At 20.9% G+C, this 27,422-nt stretch overlaps 1 protein-coding gene across 1 annotated transcript; it reads left to right on the top strand.

Annotated features, from left to right (window-relative positions):
* Positions 1-6,535: 6,535 nt before the first annotated feature.
* K444DRAFT_605971 (uncharacterized protein) lies at positions 6,536-6,769 on the top strand. Its single transcript, XM_024878905.1, has one exon. The coding sequence runs from the start codon at positions 6,551-6,553 to the stop codon at positions 6,740-6,742; it is 192 nt and encodes a 63-aa protein (XP_024743912.1). The 5' UTR covers positions 6,536-6,550; the 3' UTR covers positions 6,743-6,769.
* The last annotated feature ends 20,653 nt before the right edge of the window (positions 6,770-27,422 follow it).

The raw sequence follows: 27,422 nt of genomic DNA, 5'->3' as shown, positions 1-27,422 counted from the left end.
TATAAAACAGATACTACTATATAACTAGTTTATATCCGTATATAAATACTAAAGCTCAAGGATATACTTAAACCTATATAAGAATACTAAAGCTTAAAATATATAGAACTTTTATAATAGACAAGTATAAATATATATACTCTACTTTCTTGCCTATATCTATCTTTTACCCTCTATATCAGGCCCGTTAATTTACCTTGGATATACCTTATCCGAACTATAAATAATACGAAAAAGTATAATAGAACCCCTCTTTTCCTCTTAAATACTTCTATTATTCCAAATATAAATCTTTCCGGCTAATTACAGATTATTCTTTAGATTAATCTAACTTTCGAGCCATAATATACTCTATATACTATATATAGAGGCGTAATTCTTACTATAGGCAAAAGGGCAAGCCGGTTTTAAAGGAAGGACAGGTATAGTAATTTATACGGATATAGTAGGTTATTAAGAAGGCATTACAGGTATAATTATAAAAGAAGAAGATAAGAAGGTAATAGTAAAAAAGGCAAGAGTAGTAGGCTAGAGGGAAGAGCTAGGGTATGATATAGCAGGAAATAGAGAGCTTTATACTTCGGAACAAGTATTAGCTAGGGCCTTTGAGTCAAGAGGACTTTATAGCCTTAAAGAAGAGCTAGAAAGGTATTCCAAGGGAGGGAGAAGGTCCTGTAGGTCTATAAGAGTTCCGTACGGCCTTATATAAGAAGAGGGAATATACTATAACTACAAAGTGGTACTGGGATAGCCCGTATTAGTATTAGGAGAACTGGACAAATAAGGAGGGCCCGTAGAAGGAAATAGAGGGCTTTGCGAGTATAGGTAGTAGCTATATTGGTTTGCAGGAGAAAAGGAAGGGTTTACGAAGGGAGGAGAGCTTAGTAAAGGGCTTGCAAGGGGATACGGACCGGGAGGAGAGCTGGGAAGGCTTAACGGACGAGGAAGGGAGCTCTACGGGCTTGTAAGACGGCTGGGGGGGTTTTCCTGGTAAGAATGAGGCTTGGGAGGGCCCGCGAGAGGGAGGGAGCTTTACGGGTGCGAGTGAGGCTTGGGAGGGTTCGCGGGAGGAAAGGGAGGGCTCTGCAGGCGGGAGTGAGGCTTGGGAGGGTTTACAGGAGGAAGGGAAGGGCTCTGCGAGCGGGAGTGAGGCTTGGAAGGGTCCGCAAGAGGAAAGGGAGGGCTCTGCAGGCGGGAGTAAGGCTTGGGAGGAAGTTACGGGCGAGAGTACGGGTGGTAAGGGGCTTGCGGGGGCAAGTAAGGCTTGGAAGGGCCTGTAAGAGATCCGAGAGAGCCTGTAAGAGTAATACTGCTCCTCTTGTAATCGAAAAAAGCCTCTTACGGACTTTGGCCAGTTCTTTATATATAATATATACCGGGAACGGAATAAGAAAGCAAACCGGGTCCGGAAAGCAAAGTAAAAAAGAGCTATTTCCCCATGCCCGAAGGCTATAAACGAGTAATTAGAATATATAATCCAAGCTCGAGCTCCTACTAGCAAGTATAGGCTTGGCTTGAACTTTGCAATCCGGCCTATAACTATAGAGGATTACTTAAATAAAAGCTCTTAAAAAAATATTTCCTATATACTTATATTTCCTATATACTTATATATTATATTAGTACGAGCTTATAAGTATAATATAACTATAATTAAGGAAAAGAAAGAGAGGAAATTAAATAAGAAAAAGCTTAATAAGTAAAGGTAAGGCTTAAAATAGCCTATAAAAGGGGAGAGAGAGCTTTATAAATATAATTAAAGAGTATAGTAATTTATAAAAATAGAGAGAGAGCTTTATCTAATTAATCTCGAATCGAGATTAGGGCAAAATTAAAACTGGCCCCGGAGCTTATATAGGGCCGCCAGGTTTTAATTTTAGTAAAGCGGCCCTGATCTCGTATATTTTATAGCTATTATATATTTCCTATTCGTAATATACTAGGCTATATTAGGCTAAACTTGTTTATATATTTGCCTAGTATTTATATATTTATATATTTTGTTTCTTAGTTTTTTTTTTTCTTTTTTTTTCCATTTTTTTTTTTCCATTTAACGTGCTTTATTAGTTTACAACTATATAGTACTATAGGTCCTCTCTGCCTATGAGCCAGAATACCTGACCTCAGTTAGTATGTTCTTCTCTATTACTAATCCAAATTCCTTTAATAATACAGAGCCCCCTAGATATCCATTCGGCACATTAGTTAAGGAAGACTATCCCTATACGTTCTTACCCATACAACTAGACAAACTCTAGTCATTTGCGTCTACTGCCCTGCCAGGAAAAACCATGAAAACCAGCTAGTACAACGTAACCCGTTCGCCGGTCCTAGATCTTAAATCCAAGAGTCAACGGTACGAGATAACGGACTATTATATAGCCTAATACTATTCAGTAACAGGGGCAGGTATCCAGGCTATGTCTCCGACCTCTCTCTTTCCCGAATATCCTCCTTATACCCCCTCCCAAACCTCAGTTCGAGACCCGATATAATACCACAATATTCGTAGTTATAGAGAGTAAACTTGGCGTCGTGAATCCGCTAGCCACCATTCCAGGTCCATAGAGGCGTGGGAAACGTCTACTCATTGCAAGAAAGGCTCTCCTGGCTAGAAAAGGGTACGAAAAGAAGAATAGGACGACGTAACCGAAATTGAGGTCCAAAGGAGTGGCGATGGAAGGGGCTTCGTACTTTGCGAGAAGTTATAAGCTCGAGGCGCTTATAATAGACAGTAGATATTAAATCTAACCAGGTCCTCTGTAACTATCGATGCGTTTCGTTCCAACTAAATCCAAAACCCTTCCTAATATATTCGTATTCTGGTATTATCGTATTAACCAAAGTAGGGTAAAAACTCTGATTTCGGTGGCGGATTCGCCCATACAAACAGAACGCGACAGAACTAAGGCTCTATCAGTGAGGTATTAGTTAACCTATCGTCGTAGTGGCCACTAGAAGTCGTATATGTCGTACCGCGGGCGGAGTGGCGGCGAGGAGGAGGATATTCGTCGTCGTCATATGACTCAATCTTGGCTCTGCAGACTCTCAATCGAGAGCTGGAGGTTCGTAGAGGACACCGCGTACAGGTATTGAGTCTTCGCCCTCCTGTTTCTTAGTTTAGTATTATTAGAATAAAGCTATTTTAATTTATTTTTTAAGCCCGGAGCTTAGGCCTTATAATAGCTTTTCTAAATCTTATAAGAGAAATAAAGATTAGTTTTATAATTTACTAATTTATTTTATTATTTTATTATTTACTAATAAATATTTTATAAGCTAATTTCTTTACTTTTAAAGAAGATAATTTAATAAGTAATTATATCTCGAAATTTATAAAATATATAATTTTTTATTAAAGTTATTTTTATAAAAAAAATTAATTAAATTAATTCTAATATAAATAATAATAAAGGCTTATTTAAATACTTTTAATAGAGTTCCTTAAAAGCCTTTAAGAACTAGTAATAAAAATAAAAATAATTCTAATAATAATTAAAATATTATAATTAATATCTAAATTATTATTTAAGCTATAAAATAAGGCTTATATACTAAAGTCGAAATATTTTAATAAAAGTAATAATTAGTAAATATAATTAATTAATATATTTTATAATTAAAATAATACAAGAATATTTTTTTAAAATCTTTTATAATTTATTATATTTTATAAAAACTTTATTTATAAGTTTTTTTTTTAAAAATTCTTATTAAAGAATTCTTTAAAATAAGATTAAAACCTATTTTCTTTCCTAATATAATAAGCTTTAAAAGTAATTTCAATATTATTTATTAGGTATTATTATATAATATTTTAAAAATATATTTAAATTAAAAGAAATTTCTTAAAATTCAAATACTTGACTTATATTATAAAAAGTTCTTTAAAAAATAAAAATATTTGTATTTTTCTAAAAATTAAATCTATTATAAGTTCTTTTAAAAACAAATTTTATAATACTTAAAAAACTATAATAAAATAAAGCCTACTAGTATATAAGATTTATTAAAAGTAATTTAAGGCTTATTTAACTAATATATTTCAAGTATTTTAAATCTATTAATAAAATACTTTTAAAGAACTTCGAGATTTTTATTAAAAAATAAAAATAAAATTTAAATTATATATTCGAATAATTAGTTTTAAAATTAATTAGAATTTATATTTTAAAAAGAATTAGATTTAAACTCTCGATATTATTTTATTTAATTATAAAACTTATTAAATACTTATATTATATTCTATTACTTTACTAGTAAATTTAGCGTCACGTGACTATGCAATAATATATATAGCTATAGTATTTAGAATACTAAAGCTCTTATACTAAAGAGCTTCTTTTTTTAGTTTAGAATTCTCGGAATTAAACTATTTTATCTTGTTTTCTAAGCCTAGAAACCTGATCTTATAATAATTTATATTTATTTTTAAATAGCTTAAAAAAGCTTAAAAAGCAAAGTATATTATTTATTCTAAATTAAGAAAAGTAAAAATAAAGAAATTTAATAAGAATAACTTTATTTTTAAAGATTTTAACTTAATAAATTCTAATTCATAAAGCTATTAAAAAAAAAGTTTCGAAAATTATATAAGAATTCCTTAAATAATACTTTAGCCTCTTTTAGGCCTTATTATAATACTAGTTTTATTTTAAATATAGTTTATTAAATTTATAATTAAAAAAATACTTTAAATATAATAAATAAGCTTAATAAAACCCTAATAAAACCAAAATTATAAAAGAATTAAGGTATTTATAAAAGCAAATTTATACTATTATTATAAAAAAGTATTTTAAAAAAGATCTTTTTAAGAAATAAGAAAAAGAAAAGGCTAAATCTTAAATATTAATAATTTTAATTATAATAAAAAAGATATATTATTTTATATAACTATTTAAATAAAATAAATATAATTAAAAATAAATATTTTAGAGATATATAATAAATTTAATAATATTAAATTAAATTATAACTTTTTTAATAATAATTAGGTTTAAAGCTAAAGCTTTATTACTTTAGCTAAATATAATTAAGAATTTATAATCTTTTATAAGAACTAATTTAAGATTTATTAAACTTGTAATCTTAAGATATTTATTATAAATAATTATAATAAGATATATTCTTTTAAATTCCGGTTTTATAAATATAAAAATATTAGCTTTTATAGCTTTATTTTTAATATAAAATTTTATAAAATAATACTTATATAATATATAAATTATATTAAGAAATAATAGATATATATATTTATATAGCCTAATAATATTAAGATTCTAATACGAAAAAAGTTTAATAAAAAGGCTTAACTTATATTCTAAACTAGTATTTCAAGTTTTATTTTTAATTAAAAGCAAATATAATTATTTTAGATAATAAACTTCTTAGATCTCTATTTTATTATATAATTCTAGTAATATTAAATAAGAGTTTTTAATATAATAAATTAATATTCTCGAAAAAAAAGTCTTAGAAATATTTATATATTTTTAAAATAATAAAGTTTCCAAATTTTCTAATTTTAGTAATATTAAATACTTTATTAATATAAATACTTTATTAATATAAATACTTTATTAATATAAATACTTTATTAATATAAATACTTTATTAATATTAAATACTTTATTAATATAAATACTTTATTAATATTAAATACTTTATTAATATAAATACTTTATTAATATAAATACTTTATTAATATAAATACTTTATTAATATAAATACTTTATTAATATAAATACTTTATTAATATAAATAATATAATCCTATATAAATTTATATATAATTTAATAAAAATTTAATTAAAAGTATTATATTTTATAAATATTAAATAAGATTTAATAAAATCTTATAAAAATATTTATTCTTTTTATTTTTAAGAAAAATAAAAGGCTATATCTTTATATTAATTATTATAAACTTAATTAAGTTATAATTAAGAATTAATATTTGCTTTTTCTTATTAATAAAACTTTTAATTAGCTTTAAAAAATAAAAATCTTTATAAAACTAAATCTTAAAAATATATAATATTAAATAAGAATTCGTAAAAAATATAAATAAAAAACAGCTTTTAAAATCTATTATAACTATTTTAAATATCTTATAATATCTTTTAAACTAATTAATATACCAGGTATATTTTAAATATATATTAATATTATATTTATAAAACTTCTAAATTATTTTATAATTATTTATTTTTAAAATTAAAATAAATACTATAATTATATTTATTAAATTCTTATTAGATTATATAAAAATAAACTATTTTATAAATTTAATAAATATATATTTAATATTAAAGAAATTAAATTCTTGGGCTTTTGTTATAATAAGGTAATATTGCAGTAGTGGTAAAGAGCTTGAATTGAGCTGAAGGCTGTCTGCCGGGCTAAAAGCACTGGCTACACGCTAAGTCACGTATAGTGGCACCACGTGACTGGTGCCACGTAACAAGTCCCCCCCTTCAGATTTCAAAAGACGACGTCCTCGTCGCAATACAGCCATTCTAGGCTACCCAAATAAGAAGTCCACTAGTATGGAGTATCCTTCTCCCCCAGGAGCTTACATCTCACTCCCAGGGGCCCTGCAAGCAGGCCATGGTAACATATATCCCAAAATATGCCCCCTACTTGTATATTGCCTCCCTCTCCACCACACTTCTGTTTCGCACCGTATCCCACTTAATAACCTTCCAGATTACGACCACCACATACACCTTGTACTCTAGTATAGAGAGACACTAGCTCGAGGGAAGGTGAGGATAGGAGGTAACTCTGCCGGTGAGGGTATATATAGCAGGAAGCTCTTTCTGCAGGGGCGAGGGGAACTGTGATGTGTGCAGGGTCGCACGTGACTTAAGGGCATGTGACGAACCTCGGATATCGCGGGTGTCAATCAGGGAGTTCGGCAGCCCTTCGATATCCCAACTAACCACTGTTTATATCATATGTATTAGGCTTATAAATCACTAATTATATATATGCTATCGGGGCCTCCTATTTAGAGGGGGCTTCCCTGGACCTTATAGGAGGGACAGAGATTAGTTCTATACTGAATTTAATACTATGGTTTTATAATATACTAATTCATTCTATTATCTTATTACTTACTAATAAATATCTTATAAGCTAATCTCTCTACCTTTAAAGAAGGTAGTTTGATAAGTAATTATATTTCGAAATCTGTGAAATATATAACCCCTTGCTAAAGCTATTCCTATAGAGGAAGTCGACCAGATTAATCCCGATATAGGTAATAGCAAAGGCTCGTCTAATACTTTTAATAGGGCCTTTCAGGAGCCTCCAAGAGCTAGTAATAATAACGGAAATAATTCCGGTAATAATCAAGATACCGAGATTAATACCCGAGTTACTACCACCCAAGCTACGGAATAGGGCTTATATACTAAAGTCGAAGTGCTCTAATAAAAGCAAGAATTAATAGATATAATTAACTAGTATATCCTATAGTTAGAGTAATATAAGAGTACCCTCAGGAATATCTTATAGTTTACTATATCTTATAGAAACTCTATTTATAAGTCTACTTTCTCTTCCTTAGTAATTCCTACTAGGGAACTTCCTGAAATAGAGTTAGAACTCACTTTCTTTCCTAATATAATAAGCTTTAAGAGTAATCTCAATACTATTTATCAGGAGCCACTATATAATATTCTAAAGATATATTTGGACCAAGAGAAGCTTCTTAAGGTCCGAATACCTAACTTATATTATAGAAAGTTCCTTAAGAAATAGAGGATATTTGTATTTTCCTAGAAGGCAGTCTTTAGGATCTAGCCTTAAACTTATAATAGATACTCTTCTAGAATTAACTCTATTATAAGTACTCTTAGGGACAAACCTTATAATATTTGGAAGGCTATAATAAAGCAAAGCCTATTATTATATAAGGTCTATTAGAAGTAATTCAAGGCCTATTTAGCTAATATACTCTAAGTACTTTAAACCTATTAATAAAACATCTTTAAGGAATTCCGAGATCTTTATTAAAAGAATAGTAAGATAGTTACCGAGTTATATACTTGAATAATTAGTCTTAAAATTAACTAGAACCTATATCCTAAAAGAGACCAGGTCCGGACTCTTAATACTACTTTATCTAACTATAAGACTTATTAGATACTTATATCTATTTTCTTAGAAAATAAGATAATATTTATTTCCAAATAGCTTAAGAAAGCTTAGAAAGTAGAATATACTATTTATCCCAAATTAAGGAAAGCAAAGATAAGAGAGTCTAATAAAAGTAATTCTGCCCCTAAGAACTCTAACTTAGTAAATTCTAATTTATAAGGCTATTAAAAAAGGAAGAATAAGTTCCGAAAATTATATAAGAAATTCTTAGGTAATACTTTGGCCCCTTTAAGGCCTTAATAAAATACTAGTTCTATTTTAGGTATAATTTATTAGACTTATAAATAGAAAAAATATTTCTTAGGAAATATAAAATATTTCAAATATATTAAATAGGCTTAGTAAAACCCTAATAAGGCCAAAACTATAAAAAAGTCAAGGCATTTATAGAAGTAAATTAATACTATTACTATAAAAAAGTACTTTAGAAGAGACTTTCCTAAGAAATAGGGAAAAGAAAAGACTAAATCTTAAATATTAATAATTTTAGCTATAATAAAAAAGATATATTATTTTATATAATTATTTAAATAAGATTAATATAGCCAGAAATAAATATCTTAGAGATATATAATAGACTTAGTAATACCGGATTAGACTATAACTTCCTTAATAATAATTAGGCTTAAAGCTAGGGCTTTACTACCTTAGCTAAGTATAACTAAAAGTTTATAATCTTTTATAAAAATAGATTTAAGGTCTATTAAGCCTATAATCTTAAAATATTTATTATAAATAATTATAACAAGATATATCTTTTTAAGCTCCGGTTCTATAGGTATAAGAATATTGGCTCTTATAGCCTCATTTTTAGTATGGAATTTTATAAAGTAATTCTTATATAATATATAAACTATATTAAGAAATAATAAATATATATACCTATATAGCCTAATAATATTAAGATCCTAATACTAAAAGAATTTAGTAAGAAGCTTAACTAGTACCCTAAGCTAGTATTTCAAGTTTTATTTTTGACTAAAGGCAAATATAACTATCCTAGATAGTAGGCTTTATATATTTATAATAATTACTAGGTCTCTGCTTTATTATATAGTTCTAGTAATACTAAATAGAAGTTTTTAATATAATAAATTAATATCTTTCGGAAAGGGGCCTTAGAAATACTTATTTATTTCCGGAATAATAAATATAAAGACTTCTTAGAAGTTTTTAACCCTAATAAAGTTTCAGAACTTCCTAATCTTAATAGTATTAAATACTTTATTAATATAAATAGTATAGTCCCGTATAGGCCTTTATATAATCTATTAGAAACCTAACTAGAAGTATTATATCTATATTTATAGGATATACTTTATAAATATTAGATAAGGCCTAATAAAAGCCTAGTAAGAATACCTATTCTTTTTATTCCCAAGAAAAATAAAGAATTATACCTTTATATTAATTATTATAAACTTAACTAAGTTATAATCAAGAATTAGTATCTGCTTTCTCTTATTAATAAAACCCTTAACTAGCTCCGAAAAGCCAAGATCTTTATAAAGCTAGATCTTAAGAATATATATTATTAAATAAGAATTTATAAAAAATATAAATAAAAATAGCTTTTAGGACCTGCTATAGCTATTTTAAATATCTTATAATACTTTTTAGGCTAGCTAATATACTAGCCATATTTCAAGTATATATTAATACTATATTTATAGAACTCCTAGATTATTTTATAATTATTTATTTAAATAATATTCTTATTTATTCCCGAAATAAGAATAAATATTATAATTATATTTACTAGATACTTATTAGGCTATATAAAAATAATCTATTTTATAAACTTAGTAAATATAAGTTTAATATTAAGGAAATCGAATTTTTAGGCTTTCTTATTAGAATAAAAGATATTTATACGGATTCTAAATAGGTCTATAGTATTATTAAATAGCCAGAACCAGAATTATTTCATAATATTCAAATATTTCTTAGATTTACTAATTTCTATTATAGATTTATTTACTATTACTCTCAGGTAATTATAGGCTTAATAGATCTCTTAAAAGAAATAGAAAAGAGCCAGAAATCCGGTTTCTTTATATAAATAGATAAAGCGGCTAAAAGCTTTAAGACTTTAAAAAAAGCTTTTACTATAATACCTGTTTTAGTCTATTTTGACTTTTCTAAAAAGATTTATATTAAAACTAATATATTAAAATTCATAATTACTAATACTATTTTATAATAAGTTAATCCTAGTAATAGCCTAAAAAAATACTAGTATCTAGTAGTATTCTAGTTCCGGAAACTCTCTGGAGCTAAATATAACTATAATACCTATAATAGAAAGCTACTTATAATTATTAAAGCTTTTAAGTATTAGTACTATTATCTTAAAGAGTTTAGGTTTATAATTAAGATTATTATAGACTATAATAACCTCTAATACTTTATAGAAATAAAGTATCTAGAGAGCTATTAAGTATATTAGGTAATATATCTTATAATATATAATTTTAATATTATTTACTATAGAGGCGCCTCAAATCTAGTAAATAAACCTAGTAAAAGACCTAATTATAAAAAAGGTCCTATTAATATAACTTGGCTTCTAACCTTTTAGAATAAATTAAAAAAAGCTTTTATAATTATAATTTAGAGGTTCTTATAAATATCTAAAGAGTTCTTTCTTTGAAATAGGCATTATTTAATACTTATTATATTTATAATAGCTAAAAAGAAATATTTATTATAAAACAAATAAATAAATTATCTTATAGATCTCTTAACTATAAAATTAGTTAAGAAGCAAGATATAGAAAGATACCTTAAAGGCTTTACTACTATAGCTAAGGTAATAAGGGTATTTATAACTATATTACTTAATGGAACTAAAGACTTCTTAGTTTCCCGAGTTTTTGAATTAGATAGTTATAAATACCTAATTTCCCGTATATAGATATATATAGCTACTAAAAGAGCTATAGTACTAGCTTCTATATCTAAATTCCTTCTAAATATTATCCAGGTAGCTCAGAGAAATAATTCTTAATATTAGAATATTATAAAATAGAGACTTAGTAAAAAAGATACTAAGAGAAAAGAAATCTAGAAAAATAATTCGGGCCTATTTAGGTACTATTTAAGAATTATTATACCTAATAATCCCGCTTTATATTAAGAAGTTATAAAGCTTTATTATAATAACCTAATAGCTAGATACTATAAAATAAAGAAAACTCTCGAGCTCCTTAGAAAATCCTGGTATTAGGAGAATATAAAAAGAAATATTTATAATTATTATTAAGAATATAATATTTACTAAAGAGTTAAGGTAAAGAGGTATTTACTATATAGTTTATTTAGTAGTTTATTATAGCCTAAGAGACCCTAGAATAAGATCTCTATAGATTTTATTATAGGTCTATTACTATATAAAAACCTGGCAGGAAGTTCTAATTTTAATATAATTCTTATAGTTATTAACTAGTACTTTAAAATAGTAAGATATATTATATATTATAAAACTATTAATTCTCTAGAGCTTACTAAGATTATATAGGAATATATTTTCTCGATTTTTAGCTTCTCTAATAGAATTATTTCTAATTAAGAAATAGTATTTACTAGCTAGTTCTAGTCTACTTTCTACTTTTACTTAATATATAAATAGTATTTAAGTATAGCTTATTATCCTCAGATAAATAATTAGATAAAAAGGCAGAACTAGACCCTAAAATACTACCTAAGATATTATTATAATACCTAAAAAAATAACTAGTTTAAAAAGTTATCTTTTATAGAATTTATATATAATAACTCAAAATATTAGGTTTTATAGAATATATCTTTTTATATATATTATAGATATTATTCTTAACTTCTATAAAATCCTAAGAATAGGATTATAGAAAAAGTACTAGCTATATATAGAAAGCTAGAAATCCTTAAAATAAAATAGAGAAAGCTTAAGAATTTATAGTATTATATATAAAATAACCGGGAAACCTACTATAATAGGTACTAGTTAGCTAAATACTATTCTAAAAAAGCCTAAATAATACTATTAATAAGAAATATTAAACTTAAGGTAAGAAAGCTTAAGCCAAAATTTATAAGTCTATTTAGGATTCTTAAATATATTAGTAATTCGGTATATAAGTTAGAACTACTAAGTATATATAATTATTTATATCTAACTTTCTATATTTCTCTTTTTAAAAAATATATAGTAAAAAAGAATTAGGAACTATACCTATATTTCTCTAAAGAACTTCCGGAATTAGTAAATAATAATAAAAAATAAAAATAGGAAATAAAAGCTATTATTAATTACTAATAAAATAGTAAAAGCAAGAAGTAATAATATTTAATTAAATAAAAAGCCTGGCCTAAAGATTATAATACCTAGTTACTTGCTTTTCCTAATCTTAAAAATTCTAAGAAACTTCTAAAATTATATAACTAAAATTATAGTTTGGAATCCAAAATTACCTTTTAATAATTTCTTAAGATTAAAAAAAATTCTAGATTACTAAGAAAAAGGCTATTTAAAAAAAAGAGAGGACCTAGATAGCTAAAAAAAAGCCCGGAATAATAATAAAGATATTCTTTTCCTGGATTTTTTACTTATAAAGGTTTTCTAGGATTTTATTAAGGCTTATAAGAATTATATTTAAATTATTAGAAAAAGATTTAGAATTAAGAAAGATTTATTATAGGTAAACTAGCTATAGGTATCTTAAATAAATAAACTCTAATTTCTATAAATTTCTAATTCCTAAAGCAAGAATATTAAATACTAGCCCTATTTAGGATTTAGTAAAGAATTAGCTAATATTCTCCGGAATCCGCTTATCTCTTAATAAAATATAATTATACTATAATAATATTAGTATTAAGAATATTAAGAGAAGTAAATAAGGAACTTATAATAGCTATATATATCTTATAAAAGGCCCGAATTTCTAAAGTCAGGTCCTAAATAGCTATAAGTATTATATTATTAATACTTAAAGTACTAGTAATAGATTACTTAGTAATCTCGGTAATAAGCTCGGTAATAAGATTAATATCTTAAAAATAGATATTATAGTATTTCTTTAAGGAATTAGTAAATACCTAAATATATTAGAAAAAACTTATCTTTAGGATACTAACCTAAATAGTATTATTATTTGCCTTATTAAGATAGGAAGAAGAATTCTAAAGCTTATTAGTATCTTTCTAGTCTTCGAAAACCTAATTAATAGTATTATTCTTATTAATATAATACTATTTAGGATATATTTTAAGAAATTTCTTAAAGATTATAATAATATCTTTCTAGAACTAGTAAGCCTCTAATAAGTAATAAGAAATCTGAAATTATATTAGCTTTAATAAATATTAAAGCTAAAGAACTTACTAATATATAAGACTTAGAACCCTTATTATAATAGTCGTAATTCTTCTTGCCAGATACTATAGTATATAAGGTAAAAGAATTAATAAGCAAATATTTAAAATATTTTAAGTATTTACTAGTAATAGAAAAGGAGGCTATAAGATTACCTTTATACTTATTATTATAGGAATAGATAATAAAGCCAAAAGAAGATATTATGGAATTAATTAAAAATAATTAAAGAAGATTTAGAAAAGGGCAGAAGAAGAGACTAGAAGGCAATAATAGAAAAAGTTATATATATAGTTATTAGAAAAGAAGAAAGTATATAGTAATATAAAGAGGTCCTTTTATAAAGGTAGAGAACTACCTGGATTAACTACTAGTTTTTGTACTAGTCCTAATCGGAAACCAGTATAACCGATTAATATATGCTTCCAGAAGCCCGTAAATAATCTCTAGGACCTCAGAAATATTCGTATGGGTTTCTTATACGAATATTTATTAAATACTTTCCATATAGCTATTTAGATTATTCTAATACGAGATCTAATAGGTAGTATTGGTTTTGTAAGATAGTACCTTGGTACTTTGGATTAAGCTAATTAGAATACTCAGATCCTAAACGAAATCGCAATTACCGGCTAGCCCCTATACCTGGAGTATAATTACCCTTTCTTCTCGCTTACTTAGCCCCGATCTAATTAGACGATTTTTATGTCTATTATCCAGATCATATTAGCAAAATCACCTCCCAAGATACTGGAAGTTTATATTAATTAAATAAATAATTAATTAAATATTTACTAGGATAGATTAATAGATCTTGGGGACAAGATCCTAGGAGGGAGGCATAGTTATAATATATACAGGATCGTACGTAACTTAAGGGCATGTAACGAACCTCGGATATCGCAGGTATTAATCAGGGAGTTCGGTAGCCCTTTGATATCCTAACTAACCACTGTTTATATCATATATATTAGGCTTATAAATCACTAATTATATATATACCATTAGGGCCTCCTATTTAGAGGGGGCTTCCCTGGACCTTACAGGAGGGACAGAGATTAGTTCTGTACTGAATTTAATACTGTAGTTTCATAATACACTGATTTATTCTATTGTCTTATTGCCTACCAATAAACACCTCACAGGAACATTGCTTTGTTACTGTAGTAATCCGTATCGCGAGGTCGATCTCGATCGTAATTATTGTATTGCTACTATATATTACGATAAGGTAATATTGCAGTGGTAGTAAAGAGCTTGAATTGAGCTAAAGGCTGTCTGCCGGGCTAAAAGCACTGGCTACACGCTAAGTCACATATAGTGGCACCACGTGACTAGTGCCACGTAATAGCTTTTTTATTAAAATAAAAAGTATTTAAATAAATTCTAAATAAATCTATAATATTATTAAATAGCCAGAACTAAAATCGTTTTATAATATATAAATATTTCTTAGATTTACTAATTTCTATTATAAGTTTATTTATTATTATTTTCAAATAATTATAAGCTTAATAAATCTTTTAAAAAAAAATAAAAAAGAACCGAAAATCCCGTTCTTTTATATAAATAAATAAAGTAATTAAAAGTTTTAAAACTTAAAAGAAAGCTTTTATTATAATACTTATTCTGGTTTATTTTAATCTTTTTAAAAAGATTTATATTAAAACTAATATATTAAAATTCGCAATTATTAATATTATTTTATAATAAATTAATTCTAGTATTAATTTAAAGAAATACTAATATTTAATAATATTTTAGTCTCGAAAACCTTTTAAAGCCAAATATAATTATAATATTTATAATATAAAGCTATTTATAATTATTAAAGCCTTTAAATATTAGTATTATTATTTTAAAAGATTTAAAATTATAATAATCTCTAATATTTTATAAAAATAAAATATTTAGAAAGCTATTAAATATATTAAATAATATATTTTATAATATATAATTTTAGTATTATTTATTATAGAAATATCTTAAATCTAGTAAATGATTTTAATAAAAGATTTAATTAGAAAAAAGATTTTATTAATATAATTTAGCTTTTAATTTTTTAAAATAAATTAAAAAAAGCTTTTATAACTATAATTTAAAGGTATTTATAAATATTTAAAAGGTTTTTCTCTTAAAATAAGTATTATTTAATATTTATTATATTTATAATAAATAAAAATAAATAAATAAATTTATAAATTTATAAATTATAAAATTAATTAAGAAAATATAAAGAAATATTTTAAAGGGTTTATTATTATAATTAAAGTAATAAAAAGTTTTATAATTATATTATTTAATAAAACTAAAAACTTTTTAATTTCTCGAGTTTTTAAATTAGATAATTATAAATATTTAATTTCTTATATATAAATATATATAGCTATTAAAAAAGCTATAATACTAACTCTTTTATTTAAACTTCTTCTAAATATTATTTAAGTAATTTATAGAAATAATTTTTAATATTAAAATATTTTAAAATAAAGATTTAATAAGAAAAATATTAAAAAAAAAAGAAATCTGGAAAAATAATTCGGGCTTATTTAAATATTATTTAAGAATTATTATATTTAATAATTTTGCTTTATATTAAGAAATTATAAAGCTTTATTATAATAATTTAATAGCTAAATTATAAGATATATAATAGTAAAATAATATATAAGTAATTAAAATAAATAAGTTTTAGAATAATATTTATAATATAATTAATTTTAAAGAATTAATTCTAATAAAAAACTAATTAATACTTCTTTCTAAAGCTAGAAATATCTCCTTATATATTTTCTAGTATTTAACCAAGTATATAAAGCCCTTTATTTAATTAGGAAATATAATTTCATATAATTTATATAATTCTAATATAAGCTTTATTTAAAATAAGAAACTAGATTTATAATATTTAGTACTTAATTATATACTATTATATATATTTATTATAGTTTATTTAATAAAAAAAGCTTAATATTATAAATATAAGTTACTTTTTATTTATTCTAATATTTTATTCGAGATTTTTATTAATACTAGTAATATATTTATATTTCTAATATTTGAATATTTAATTAAAGCTTAATATAAGAAATAATTTAATATATATATAAAAGCTTATTAATTATATATATAATATAAAAATTATATATAAATTAATTAAAAGAAAATTTATTTAATTACTTAAATAGCTATAATAATTCGAGCTAAATTTTAATTATTAAGAATAAATTTAATAAAAAGCTTTTTAAATACTTTTTATTAAATAAATAAAAATATTAATATTTAATATAATTAAAGATTTTAAATAATAAATATATAAATAATATAACTTTTAATTATTTATATTAAATATAATTAAAAGAAAGTAATTATTTTAATTTAAGAAATATTAGCTTATTAAATTTAAATAAAAAAATAAAGTATTAAAATTAAGTTTTTTCTTTTATATATATATAAATTAAATAATAATATTAAATAAATAAAGTATAATAGCAGAAATAAAGTAATGGAATAATACTCAAAGATCTATAATTCCAGTATCCTATAAAATCTAAAGCTAAGAAGAGAAGGAGTAAGTGAGGTGTGGTAGTAGATAAGTAGGTATGGCCAAGACTACTAAAACGCCAAGCTTGGTTTAAAGCGAGCTTGATTTGAACTATAGCTTGGAACCTTAGCTAAAACTAACCCGTAGTACCCATATAATACTAGCCGTTATATAAAGCAAGAAATTATAAATAAGGCTATTATAATATATTTAATAATTTATTTATTTAAAAAGCTATAATTAAAAAGCTTTATAACTATAATTTACTTATATAATTAAAGCCTTTTATATATATATATATATAATTAAAGAATATTAAATAAAGTATTTAATTTATAGTTTTACAATTATTTTTATTAATATAATTTAGAACTTATAATATAAATAATAATTAATTTAAGGTCTAATTAAAATAGAATATATTTAATAATTAAGAATTATAAAATAAAATAGAATAAAAAAGTATTTAAAGTTATATTATATAAATATATTATATTTAATTAAATAATTATTATATATAATATTATATTTAATAAAAATATTTTTTATAAAAGAAATTATAAATATATTAATATTATAGTTATTATAGTATATATTACTAAAGAAATTAAACTAAAACTAGCTAGATATTTAAAATCGAGAAGTATAAGTTAAGGTTATATATTATAATTTTATTTAGCTAATATATAAACTTATATATAGCTTGTAATTATTTAAATTCAAGGCTTTTTCGAGATCCTTTTTTCTTTTTTAGCTTTAAATTATCGGAATAAAAATAGTCTAATTATATTTTTTAGGTTCTAGATCTTATACTTATAATATAATTTAAAGCTTATTTATTTCTTAATTTTATAAAAGATTTAAATAATATTTATCTAATTAGTTTTTAATAAATATAAATATAATATACTATAGCTATTTCTATACTAATTAACTAATAAAAGAATAAAAGAAAGCCTTAAAATAATTAGATAAAAAAGCCCTGAATTAGCTAGATAAGTAAATAGACTAATAATTTTATTATTAAAAGAAAATATAAAAAAGCAAATCCCGAAATAATTAAATAAAATAAAAGAAGCTATAGTATAAGATACTACTAGTATATTACTAGAAGATAATCCAGAATCTTTTATTAAGTCTTCTAAGAAATCCGAGTATTTTATTAATACTTATAATAAAAGAATTTTTTTTTAGAAAATAGAAAAAAAAGAACTTGCCTTATTAAAAGTAAAGTTCTAAGAATTACTTTAGAACCCAAAAGCTTTATATAAAGAAATTATTAAGCTAATTCTAAAAATATATAATATTCTTACTTATAATAAGAATTATTATAATTAGCTAAAAGAAATCAAATAAGCCTTATAAAAGAATAAAGCTATTATTAAGAAACTTATTATATAATTTATTAAAATAATTTATTAAAATAATTAGCTTCTCTATTTTAGAAAATAGATATTTAATTAAATTCTCTAATTTTCTTATTTTTAAAAATATAACTAAGAATATTATTACTTTTAATAATTAGTTAGTTTAAATTAAAAATAAACTCTATAATAACTTTAATATTTATTAAATAAAGAATCTTAAATTATTTATATATCCGGTTATATAAATAATTATATTCTTATACTAATTTCTTTTTACCTAAACTAGAATAATTAATATATATATAAGACTATTAGAAAACTATATATTTATTTAAAAAAGCTATATAGTAACTCGAATAAAGAATATAATACTCGATAAGTATTTAAGGAACTATTTATAAAAAAAGGCTAGACTTTTTAGGAATTCTATATTCTATTTCTAAGAGATATAATAGATAGAAATATTAATTTATAGGATTTTAAGAATAATATAAATAATAAGCTTATCTAAAAGCTCTAAAAAGCTATAGCTATATATTATAATAATTTGATTATTTATATTATAAAGTTTATATAATATTATATTATAAATAACTAATAGATTTAAGCTTATTATAAAAAGAAAAACTAGGTATTTAAAAAAGCTAATAAAGATATAAATAAGCTAAATACAGGAAATGCCCCTTATATAAAGCCTATTTCCAAGATTCTAATAATAAATAAATTTATTATTTTAAAACCCGAATTTTCTAATCTCAAATATTATAATTATAATAGACTTAGTTATATATTTAGAAATTATCTAAAATCTAAAATAGAATATATAAAGCAAATCTTAATAATTAAGCTAATAGTACTTATTATAAGTAAATTATTTAAAAGTATAAAATAGAAAAATAATAATTCCTAAAAAAAAGTTTCTTTTTTAAAACTATATTATATTAATATAATAAAAGTTAATTTAAGCTAGCTATTTAGAAATATTATATTTATATTTCCTTATATAGTTAGTAATAATAGATTAGATATTAAAACTTTTTCTTTTATTAATACTAGAATAAATAAATATACTTTTATTAATTCTAAATTTATAAAAATAATTAAATAATTTCTAAATATTAAATTTATTTAATTAATATTATTCTATAATATAAAAAAGTTTAATAATAAATAGGCCATATCTATTATTTATTATATTAAGCTTATATTTTTAATTAATAAATGAAAAGTTCTAATATCTATATTAGTTATAGGGCTAGATAAATATAATATAATTTTAGAATAATAATAGTTTATAAATACTAGTATTTTAATTAATTATAAAAATAGAAGATTAATTTAGCTAAATAATTAGCCTAGAAATAAGAATTAGAATAAGGTTTTAATTATTATTTATAAGAACTTAAAACCTAAGAAAAATAACTAGTATTAAAAAGATATAAATAAAAGAAATAAAATTATAATTATAAATAAATCCGGGAAATCTTAAATTATAAAAAGAAAACTTTTTAATTCTTTTTATAAGCCCGGCTTAGAAAGCCATATATAATAAAAGAATTAAGCTTAATTTTATAAAGAAATATAAATAGCCTTAGGAAATATAAAGGTTTTTTTTAAGCTAGAAATAGAAATATTAAAGCTATATTATTTAAAGAAAAGCTATAAGAGCTATTTAAGGCTTATAATTAATATTATAGGTATTTTACTAGCTATTTTTCAGATAAATTTATAGAAAAAGAAAAACCTTTTTTTTATAATATTATTTTTCGAGATTAATAAAAAGCTAGAATTATAATAAAAGAATAAGTTTATTTTAAATAAATAATAACTAGAAGAAATAGAATTATAATAGCTAATAAGAATTTTATAAATATTTTCTTAAAAGAAATATTAAATATCTTATTTTTATATTAATTCTATAATTATAAGATTTAGATTAATAATTTCAAGAATTCAGAAAGCCTAAAATATTTCCCGCTTTATTAATAATTAATTTATAAGCTATAAGAAATTAAGTATTTCCTTAAAAAGAATCTCTAATAGGGCTTTATTAAACTAAGCTAGTTCTTTTTTATATTTCTAATTCCTTTTTTTATATAAAAAGGGCTAATAAAGTTTTATAATTCTATATTAATTATTATAAATTAAATAATTTAATATAAAAAGATTATTATTCTTTTTCATTTATTTATAAGACTTTTATATAATTAGCTTAAGCTAAGGTTTATATAAAACTAAATATTTAGTAAATATTTTATTAGATTTAAATAAATCCAGAATTAGAAGAACTTATAATATTTTATATAAAATATAAAACCTATAAATATAAAGTTCTTTAGAAGAGTCTAATTAATAGCTCTATTATATATTAGAAATATATAAATAATATTTTCTTTAATTACTTTAATATTTTTTATATAGCTTATTTAAATAATTTCCTTAAATATAAAAACTATATATAAAAGATCCTTTAATAGCTATAGAATATTAGCCTCTAAATAGATATTAAGAAATTAGAGTTTAAGATTATTTATATAAAATATTTAGGCTTTATTATTTTTATTAAGAGTATTAAAAAAGATCTAGATAAAATAGTAATTATTAAAAACTAGTAATTATTAATAATAATTAAAGAAATATAAAGCTTTTAGGCTTTTATAATTTTTATTAGTATTTTATTACGAAATATAGTTATATAATAAAGCCTCTAATAGCTTTTAATATATAAGAGAATCCCGTATAAATAAATAAATTAATATTCAAAAGGTTTTAAGAAGCTAAAATAAGTTATATTCTTAATACTAATTTTATATTATTATAATTCGAATCTTTTTATTATAATTAAAACAGATATATTAAATAAAGTTATAGCCGGTATTTTCTTATAATAGAATTCCTAGATAAGATTCTAATATCTAATAGTATTTTTTTCTAAAACTATATAATTAATAAAACTAAATTATAATATTTATAATAAAGAAATATTTATTATTATTTTCTTTTTAATTAAATAGTAAATAAAGCTAAAAGGCTTATAAGAGATATTCTTTATAATTTATTTAAATTACTAAGTTCTCGAATACTTTATAATTATAAAAAAACTTTTATTAAAATAAGTTTATTAAATAAAGTATTTTTTTATTATTATTTTAAGCTTATATATTAAATAGGTGAATTAAATAAATAAATAAATACTCTAAATAGAAAATACAAGAATATAATTATTTAGAATAAAGTAATAGTAGCCTACTAAACCCAAATTCTTTTTTTATAATAAAAGATTAATAATAATATTATACGAGATTTCTAATTAGCCCTAATTAAGGCCTTAATAAGCCCGGCTTAAAAAGAAATCTAATATAATAATATTTAGCTTATAAATAAGCTATTAAGTAAAAACCGAGAGTTACCGGAATTAGAAAAGCTATAAAATAAAATTAAATTAAAAAAAAAGCATTTAAATATTATAAAATAGCCTTTTTTTATAATATAATAAACTATTTATATTTAATAATATAATAATATCCGAAATATTTTTATATATTATTTTTATTTAGAAAATATATATATAGTTTCTAATAAAATATCTAGAATAAGCCAAGCTTTAATAGCTTCTCTAGGCTTACTATTACTAGCTAGGCCAGAATATAAATATTAATTAGTATAGAAATAACTATTATATTTACTAATAATTCTATATTTCTAAAAGAATTAAAAAAAGCCAAATTTCTTATATTTATTACTAGTTCCTAATTGCCTCTAATAATATATATTAATAAATTTTAAGAAATATTTAGAAAATAGAAATAAATATAATATAATAGTAATTTTTATTAATTATCTAGGTAAGCGCCTTATTATAATTCTTGTTTAAGATATAATTATAACTAAAGAATTAATATTTCTATTTCTTATTTATATAATTTACTAGATTAATATTCCGGAAACTATAATATTTAATTAAGGCCCCTAGTTTATATTAGATTTCTAGAATAAGTTTTATAAATATATTAGTATAAAGCTTAAGTTATTAATTACTAATTATTTCTAAATTAATAGCTAAATAGAGATTATTAACTAGTATTTTAACTAATAGCTATATTTTTATATAAATTATTATTAGAATAATTAGATAATAATAATTAATTACTAATATATAGTTCTAATTTATAAAATTATAAGCTAGTTCTCGTTTCTTATAGAAAAGGGCTATAAACTATAAATATTATTTAATTAGGAAACCTAAATATAATTAAATATCTTAAAAGAAAAGCTAAATAAATAAAAGGTAAAAGCCCTAATAATATAGCTTTATAAATTATAATAAAAGATATAAAAGAATATAATATAAATATAAAAGTATTATATTACCTAAGCTAATAAATATTATTAACTAATAGATTTTGAAATAAAAAACAAGATATAAATTACTATTAAGTATTAGAAGAATAATTATTAGAGCTATAAACTAGTTTATTTAATAAAAGAATTATATAAGATCCTGAAATAAATCAGATACTTCTTTAGGCTTAAGCTTTCGGAATTAATAAGAATATATTTAGTTTTTTATATAAAGAAGCTATATAAAGATTTAGATAATTTTCTTTCCGGATAAATAAATCCAAAGCCTCTATTATTAGAATTATAAAATAAAGATATAAAATACGAAATTTAAGAGATACTAGTAATAAAACTATTTTATAGAAAGCTTAAATACTAAATCTAGTAAAAAGAATAGAATTCAGATCTAGAATAATATCTGGTATTTTTATTAAATAATAGCCTTTTAGTTTTTTAAGACTTTTATAATAAAAACCCTAAATAGCTAGAATTATCTCAAAACCTTTTTTATTAATTAGATTATACTAAGAATAATATATTACTAGAACTATATAATATAAATAGAAATTCTTTAAATTATATATAAAAGACTTCTAGCCTTTAATATATAACTTATAATTTAGAAATTTAATAGAAACTTTTAAAACTTAGAAATAAGCTTATTTTAAGAAAAGAAAAATAATATTATAGTTATTATAATATATATTACTAATAGGAATTAGACTAGAACTAGCTAGATATTTAAAATCGGGAAATATAAATCGAGATTATATATTATAATATTGCTTAGCTAATATATAAGCCTATATATAGCTTATAATTATTTAGATCCGAGACTTTTTCGAGATTCTTTTCTTTTTTTTAGCTTTGAATTATTAGAATAGAAATAGTCTAACTATATCTTTTAGACCCTAAATCTTATACTTATGATAATTAAAGATTATAATATAAAATTTATAAAAATTATAATAAATTGCTTTTAGAAAATAAGATTTAAAATATTAAATTAATTTATAATAATAAGGAATTATAATATAATAGCTTATTAAAGTAAATGGAGAATTAATTAATAATTAAAAGAGTTTATAAATATATTAATAAATTATAACTCGGGAATAAAAGCTTTATAGCTTTAATAAAAATAGAACTTATAACTTTATAAAATACTTTAAAGCTAGAAAATATATTAGAGCTTAGAAATAATAGAAATAAAAGTATTAAATAATAAATCTAAAAAGAAAATTATTAAAAAAGCTAATTATTAAAATTAGAAATAAACTAATTCAAATATATTTATATAAAAGAAATAATTAAAATAATAATATAATTATTATAATAAATATATTAAATTAAATTAATTATTTAGAATTTTTTTAAGAATTTTTTAGCCTAATTAGCTATAGAATTATAAGAAGAAATTCAATTATAAACCTATATATATTATAATTATAATAGTAATTTAATTAAGAATATATTTAGAATAAAAAGTTTTAAATAATATAATAATAAGAAAATTTTATATTAATAAACTTTTAAAAGTTTTAAAGATATAAAATAATCCAAAAAAGAATTTAGTTAAAAAGTATTTTAAATTAGATATTAAATTAGAGATTAATAATTTTAAAGCTCGAAATTACTAAAGAATTATTTCTAGTAATAAAATAAATATATTTTTATTTTTTTAATATAAGTATTTATATATAAAATCGATTTTAATAAATATATTACTTAATATTATTTAAGGCTAGTAATTCGTAAAAAACTTTAAAAAAAAGGCATTACTTTTATTTATATATATTATTATATTTATAGTAAGGTCTTTTTAAATAACTAATATAATTATAGTTTATTTTAATTTAAAAATAAAATAATTTAATATTATAAATATATTTATTAATATAAAAATAAATTCTAATAAACTTATAATAATATATAAGTTATTAGATAATTTTAAAATATTAGATTATATAATAAAAGTAAATTAAGCTTTATATAAATTATAAAACTTTCTTATTTTATAATATAAATATTAGATAAATATTTTTAAAAGAATTAAACTTTTTAAATTTAATAAAAAGTCTTATATTTATATAAATATAAATTATAAAGTCTTTATTATTTTTTATATAAATAACTTTTAAGTATTTTATTATAAGAATAATAAAGTATATACTTAATTAATTATTATTTAAATTAAAAAAATTTATAATTTTTATAATATATAAGATATAAAATAATTTTTAAGTATTTATATAATTAGAAATTAGAAAATTAAAAAGCTTTAGCTAGTTTATAATATTTATATTAAGAAAATTACTAAAAAGTTTAGGGTAATAAATAAAAAGTATTTTAGTATTTCTTTATTTAAAATTAACTTTTAAGAGTATAATAATTAAGCTTATTTATATTAAATTAAAATATATTAGAAAAAAATTAAATTATTATTTTATATTATAAATATAATTAGATTAAATATAGCTTTTATTACTTTATAGCTATAAGTTAGGCTTTTTAATATTTATTTAAAACCCGGTTTTTAGTAATTTAGTATAATAAGAAATATAAAGAAATATAATTATAAATTATATTAAATGCTTTATATATAAATAATCGAGTTATAAGTATATAATTTCTTTATTTAAAGATTTAATATTATAAAAAGCCGCTTAATAAAATACTATAATTATTTCTTTAATTAAATTAGAAATATATAAAGTTACTTATATAATAAAAGAAACTATAGCTTTTTAAAAACTATTTAGGAATTTATATTTAGATCTTAAAAAGCTTTAAATTATATTTTATAATAATAAATAAATTATTTAATTAATTATTAAAAAAAAATTATTATAAAGTTTTATTATATTAATATTTAGAATATATAGCTATATTAAAAATATAATAAAAGTATTTTTCAAATTATATATCTTTAAATAAGTAATATATTTATAAATAAACTTATAAAAATTTATTTTAATTTAAATTCGAGAATTTTAGAACTTTATTAAATCTTTAAAATATTAGAATAAAAATAAAAATAATTAAATAATATAAAAAGAGGCTTTTATTTATAAAATTTATTAAAATAATAGAGTTTAAAGGCTAATAATAAGAGATTTAAAAGCACTTTATTATAATATTAATAAGTATTAGTTTATTAATAACATATAATACTATTATATAGGTATAGAAATACTAGTTATATTAATTAGTAAAGTTATTATTTTTCAGAAGTAAGAATTATAGTATTATAGTATTAATATATAATTCCTAAATTTATTAAGCCTAAAAGAATCTAGTTTACTAGTTAAGTTACTAATAAGACGCGAGGTTATATAACTATATCCCGTATCCTATATCCTATTACCCATATCTTATTAGTTATATCCCGTATCCCGTATCCTATAACTATATACGTGACTCCTAAAGAAATAACTATACTAATACTAGAAACTCTCTAAAAACGCGAAAAATAGTATCTCTTTCTAATTATATATAAATTCCCTAATCCGGCCTAGTACCAGATTTCCCAAATACTTTATATATCTATATTATTTCCGAGATTTTAATTATATACTAAAGGCTATAGCCTTTTATATATAACTTTTCCTTTTATAATATTCTTTTATTTCATATATCTATTTTCTATTCTATCTATATTTAACTTATTTCTCTATATTTAATTATATAGTATTTATATTAATTAGGTATTTAAAGGCATTTATTAGCTTTAATTTCGTTATAGAATTAGTAGAATTCGATTCTCTCTTAATCTATTTAACTTCTATAATCTCTTATTATTTATATATCTAGTAGAAGTATATTATATTAATTATTAGATACTTTTTATAAATAGTTCCTAATTTAATAAGGTATTTATATAATAACTTCAAATTCATATAGACTACTAATAATAGTTCTATTTCTAGTATTCTATTAATTATAGATTTGACTAAAATATTTATATTAAAACTATAAGCTATACTATAGAGTTCCGAAACTAGAATACTTCTAGTAACTCTCTTATATTTAGTAAAGAACTAGTAAATAATATTAGTATATCTAGTTCTGTCTATTAGAACTAGAATATATCCGATTTAGGAGAAGAGATTTCTATTATTGCAAATAAAGTATTTATAAAAACAATTAAATATAAGAACTTTTTTACTAGTTTTATAAATCTTAGTTCTCTAGTAATATTTTCAATTTACTATTAAATATACTTATTAAATGTCTTTATATTAGTTTCCGAAAGTTTAATAGCTTAAATAGTAATTAATAAGTTATATAAAACTTCTAGTTAATAGACTAATATAATATATATTTCTTTAGTATATTAGGTAATATATTAGTCCTTAATAGAGAGATTTTAATAAATAGTATCTCTACTACTTATAATAGTAATATTTTTTATAGAAATGGTTTAGAGGTTTTTATACTAGTATTCCTATATAAGAGTAATTCTAGTAATATCTATATAGATAATACCTTTATTAAATTTAAGATTATAATTAATAGTAAGGCATTTATATTTCTTAGCTAAGAACTTAGCCTTATAAAGTTTTACTTACTTTATTTTTATAAAATTATTAGTTCTAATAAATAGAATATTATTAGTTTAAAGGCTAATAATTCCAAAGAATTAC

The sequence above is a fragment of the Hyaloscypha bicolor genome (genome assembly GCF_002865645.1).
Source record: "Hyaloscypha bicolor E unplaced genomic scaffold K444scaffold_10, whole genome shotgun sequence".
Classification (NCBI taxonomy): domain Eukaryota; kingdom Fungi; phylum Ascomycota; class Leotiomycetes; order Helotiales; family Hyaloscyphaceae; genus Hyaloscypha; species Hyaloscypha bicolor.
Note: the sequence above shows the minus strand (reverse complement) of the source record. Positions and strands in the feature narration are given on the sequence as shown.

Excerpts from the sequence above, each read along its gene's own strand:
- K444DRAFT_605971 (XM_024878905.1), top strand. The coding sequence starts at position 6,551 with ATGGAGTATCCTTCTCCCCCAGGAGCTTACATCTCACTCCCAGGGGCC.